At 35.7% G+C, this 3,332-nt stretch overlaps 1 protein-coding gene across 1 annotated transcript; it reads left to right on the forward strand.

Moving 5' to 3' along the window:
* Window positions 1-532: 532 nt before the first annotated feature.
* LOC130506199 (probable galacturonosyltransferase-like 2) lies at window positions 533-1,925 on the forward strand. Its single transcript, XM_057000833.1, has one exon. It carries the CDS (start codon window positions 593-595, stop codon window positions 1,646-1,648), a length of 1,056 nt encoding a protein of 351 aa, XP_056856813.1. The 5' UTR covers window positions 533-592; the 3' UTR covers window positions 1,649-1,925.
* Window positions 1,926-3,332: the final 1,407 nt, after the last annotated feature.

Raw genomic sequence — 3,332 nt, forward strand, 5'->3', positions numbered from 1 at the left:
TGTCACGTCCAAACATAGTCATCAAACTTCACACAAAGGAACACATATGACATATGCATATATCGATCTTTTGATCTTAATTTTTTAAAAATTACAAAAGATCACATGGCATGCATATGTATGTCGATCTCATTCTTTTAAATGTAGATCACTTTTGTATGTGTTCTATGGTTTATACATTCAGACGTGTTCCGTGGAAGAGAATGTTAAATATGAAATAGTAATGTTTATGAATTGTGCTAAATAAAGATCGAATCGGTCCAAAATATAGGTAGAGAGTTTACCACTTACCAGATTTTAACTACTTAAAACCTGAACTCTTATAATTTACTTTTTATTCCTTGGCGGGAGACAACACGCCAAATCTGAAATATCGAGGAAACATAACAACATTTAATAATGTTATTTTTTGTAGAAAAGAAAAAAATGATTACCTAAAATAAATGAATAATGCCTCGCCGACAAAATTTCATTCAATAACATTGACTTTCTCATTACCCCTTTTGATTTGAAACTCGTTCACTTTTTCTTCCTATAGAAACTTCTCTCCTGTCTGTCTCTTTTCTATCTCAAATGCAATTAATACAAGCATATGCATAACATCTTCTCTAACGCAAAAATGCACGCTAGCTATATTGTATACCTCATCACACTCACCATCTTCGCCGCCTCCTTCGTTGCCGGAGAGAGATTCAAAGAGGCTCCAGAGTTCTTCAACTCACCGGACTGCCCCACCATCCAAACCGACGACGGTTTCGTATGTTCAGACAAAGCCGTTCACGTGGCAATGACCTTAGACACGGCTTACCTCCGTGGCTCGATGGCCGTGATCCTCTCCGTCCTCCAACACTCTTCTTGTCCCCAAAACATTGTTTTCCACTTCGTCACTTCAAAACAAACCCACCGACTCCAAAACTACGTCGTTTCTTCTTTCCCATACTTGAAATTTAAGATCTACCCTTACGACGTAGCCGCCATCTCTGGCCTCATCTCCACCTCCATCAGATCAGCGCTCGACTCTCCGCTAAACTACGCGAGAAACTACCTCGCCGACATCCTCCCCACGTGCCTCTCACGTGTCGTGTACCTAGACTCAGATCTCATACTCGTCGACGACGTCTCCAAGCTCTTCACCACTCACATCCCCGGCGACGTCGTCTTAGCCGCTCCTGAGTATTGCAACGCGAACTTCACCACGTACTTCACGCCGACTTTCTGGTCAAACCCTTCTCTCTCCATCACACTCTCTCTCAACCGTCGGCATTCACCGTGCTACTTCAACACTGGAGTGATGGTCATCGAGTTAAAGAAGTGGAGAGAAGGAGATTACACGAGGAAGATCATTGAGTGGATGGAGTTGCAGAAACGGATCAGAATCTACGAGTTGGGATCTTTACCGCCGTTTTTACTTGTCTTCGCCGGAAATATAGCTCCGGTAGATCACCGGTGGAACCAACACGGTCTAGGAGGAGACAACTTCAGAGGACTGTGCCGGGACTTGCATCCAGGTCCAGTGAGTTTGTTGCATTGGAGTGGGAAAGGGAAGCCTTGGGTAAGGTTGGACGGTGGTAGGCCTTGTCCGCTCGATGCGCTTTGGGCTCCTTATGATTTGTTAGAGCCACGGTTCGATCATCTCATCGAGAGTTAGATTAATTAGAGTCTTCTTTCTTTTCTAAAAATACATATTTTGACTGGATGTGAAGAGGAATACTCATACACTTGAATACAATAATAGGACGGATATGTAATTAGTTTGGTGGTAACTGGTAACTTACTGCCTGCTTCTAGCATAATACTTTCGATGCCTATACCGTAATAGTAGTTAACTGTGAATATATCTACCGAATGTACTACGGCGAGCCCAATAAAGATGCAATAATAAATAATAAATATGATAGCTTTTCTGCTTATGAATTTTCAATACATCTTGTTTTTTTACCACTAAATTTAAATTTATAATCCTCCATTATTATCAAAGTTAGTATTAAGCTCGAGATGTTATGCATCTTGGAAAATACTCCATCTGTCCCAATTTATGTGATGTTTTAGGTTATTGCACATAGATTAAGAAAACACATATTTTTATGTAATTTATCTTGGTAACATAAAAATACACTAAATAAAACTATTTTAACCAATAATAAAAAAGTACAGTATTTTATAATTGGTCATAAAATTCAAATCATATTAAATTCTACCTAGATTAGTGAGAACATCACTTAAAATGGAACAAAATAAAAATCCTAAAACACCACTTAAAGTGGGACGAAAGGAGTATAAAGGAAAAAATGACCAAAATTCAATACTCAGGCGTATCACCGTATATATATTACTATACTCGGCTTAGCCGATCTTAACAAATTGCATTGGTTCTTATTGACAAGCAAAACAAACCTAAAACCCTTATTACTACATCTATTATATTAATTCTTCAGCATGACCTATTGATATTAGTTATGTCCAAGTTAAAAAACAATATATAACTGCATTTGTATATAAACTAAAGTGAATATGTACGTACACATATGTGAGTTTAGTGGTAAGTGGTAACTGCATAGAAATATAACTGCCTTATATAACTACCACTTACTAATATATTTTGTAACCTCCTTTATGATTCCAAAATTCTTTTTGACCTAATGTAGATTATAACTATCAATACTATTAAAGTTGAAGTATGTTCTATTGACAAATTATAATGTGTAATATTCTTTGTTTGGTATAATATTACGTGTGTAATAATAATGTTTTATATCATAATATCTAAAACCATCTCATGAAACGTTAATGAGAAACATATAATTTTTTTATTTAATTACTATTTGATTACTAAACAAAATTATAACTATAGTTTATTTTATATATATAAAATTAATAACTATCAATACTATTAAAGTTGAAGTATGTTCTATTGATATTAGATGAGTCTAATTAAAATAAATATTATTACTATATGTAATTGCTTATGCGTATGTATATATAACTGTTTCTACCCATGATGTTGTGATCTTCAAAACCATTTTTATGTTCGAAAAAAGTACGGTCGGCTCTACGTGTGAATTAGGTCTTCCGCATGTTCTTTAATACATTTTGCGCTATAATTCGCACGTCAACTACTTTCTTCATTTTTGTTTGTAAGTTTAATCAACTAAAAGTTATTTATTTTTAAAATATTCGAAGCCTAAAAATATATCTGTTCTTTTAAGGACGGATCATAAATTTGGTCAAACTATTTAAAAAATCGATTTGCGGGTACGGATTATGAATATTTTATGCGGAGTGAGTGTAGGTTGGCGAGTTTTGGATCGCGACTGCCCGTCGATCCGCAAAAT

The sequence above is a fragment of the Raphanus sativus genome, unplaced genomic scaffold, assembly GCF_000801105.2.
Source record: "Raphanus sativus cultivar WK10039 unplaced genomic scaffold, ASM80110v3 Scaffold2981, whole genome shotgun sequence".
NCBI lineage: Eukaryota > Viridiplantae > Streptophyta > Magnoliopsida > Brassicales > Brassicaceae > Raphanus > Raphanus sativus.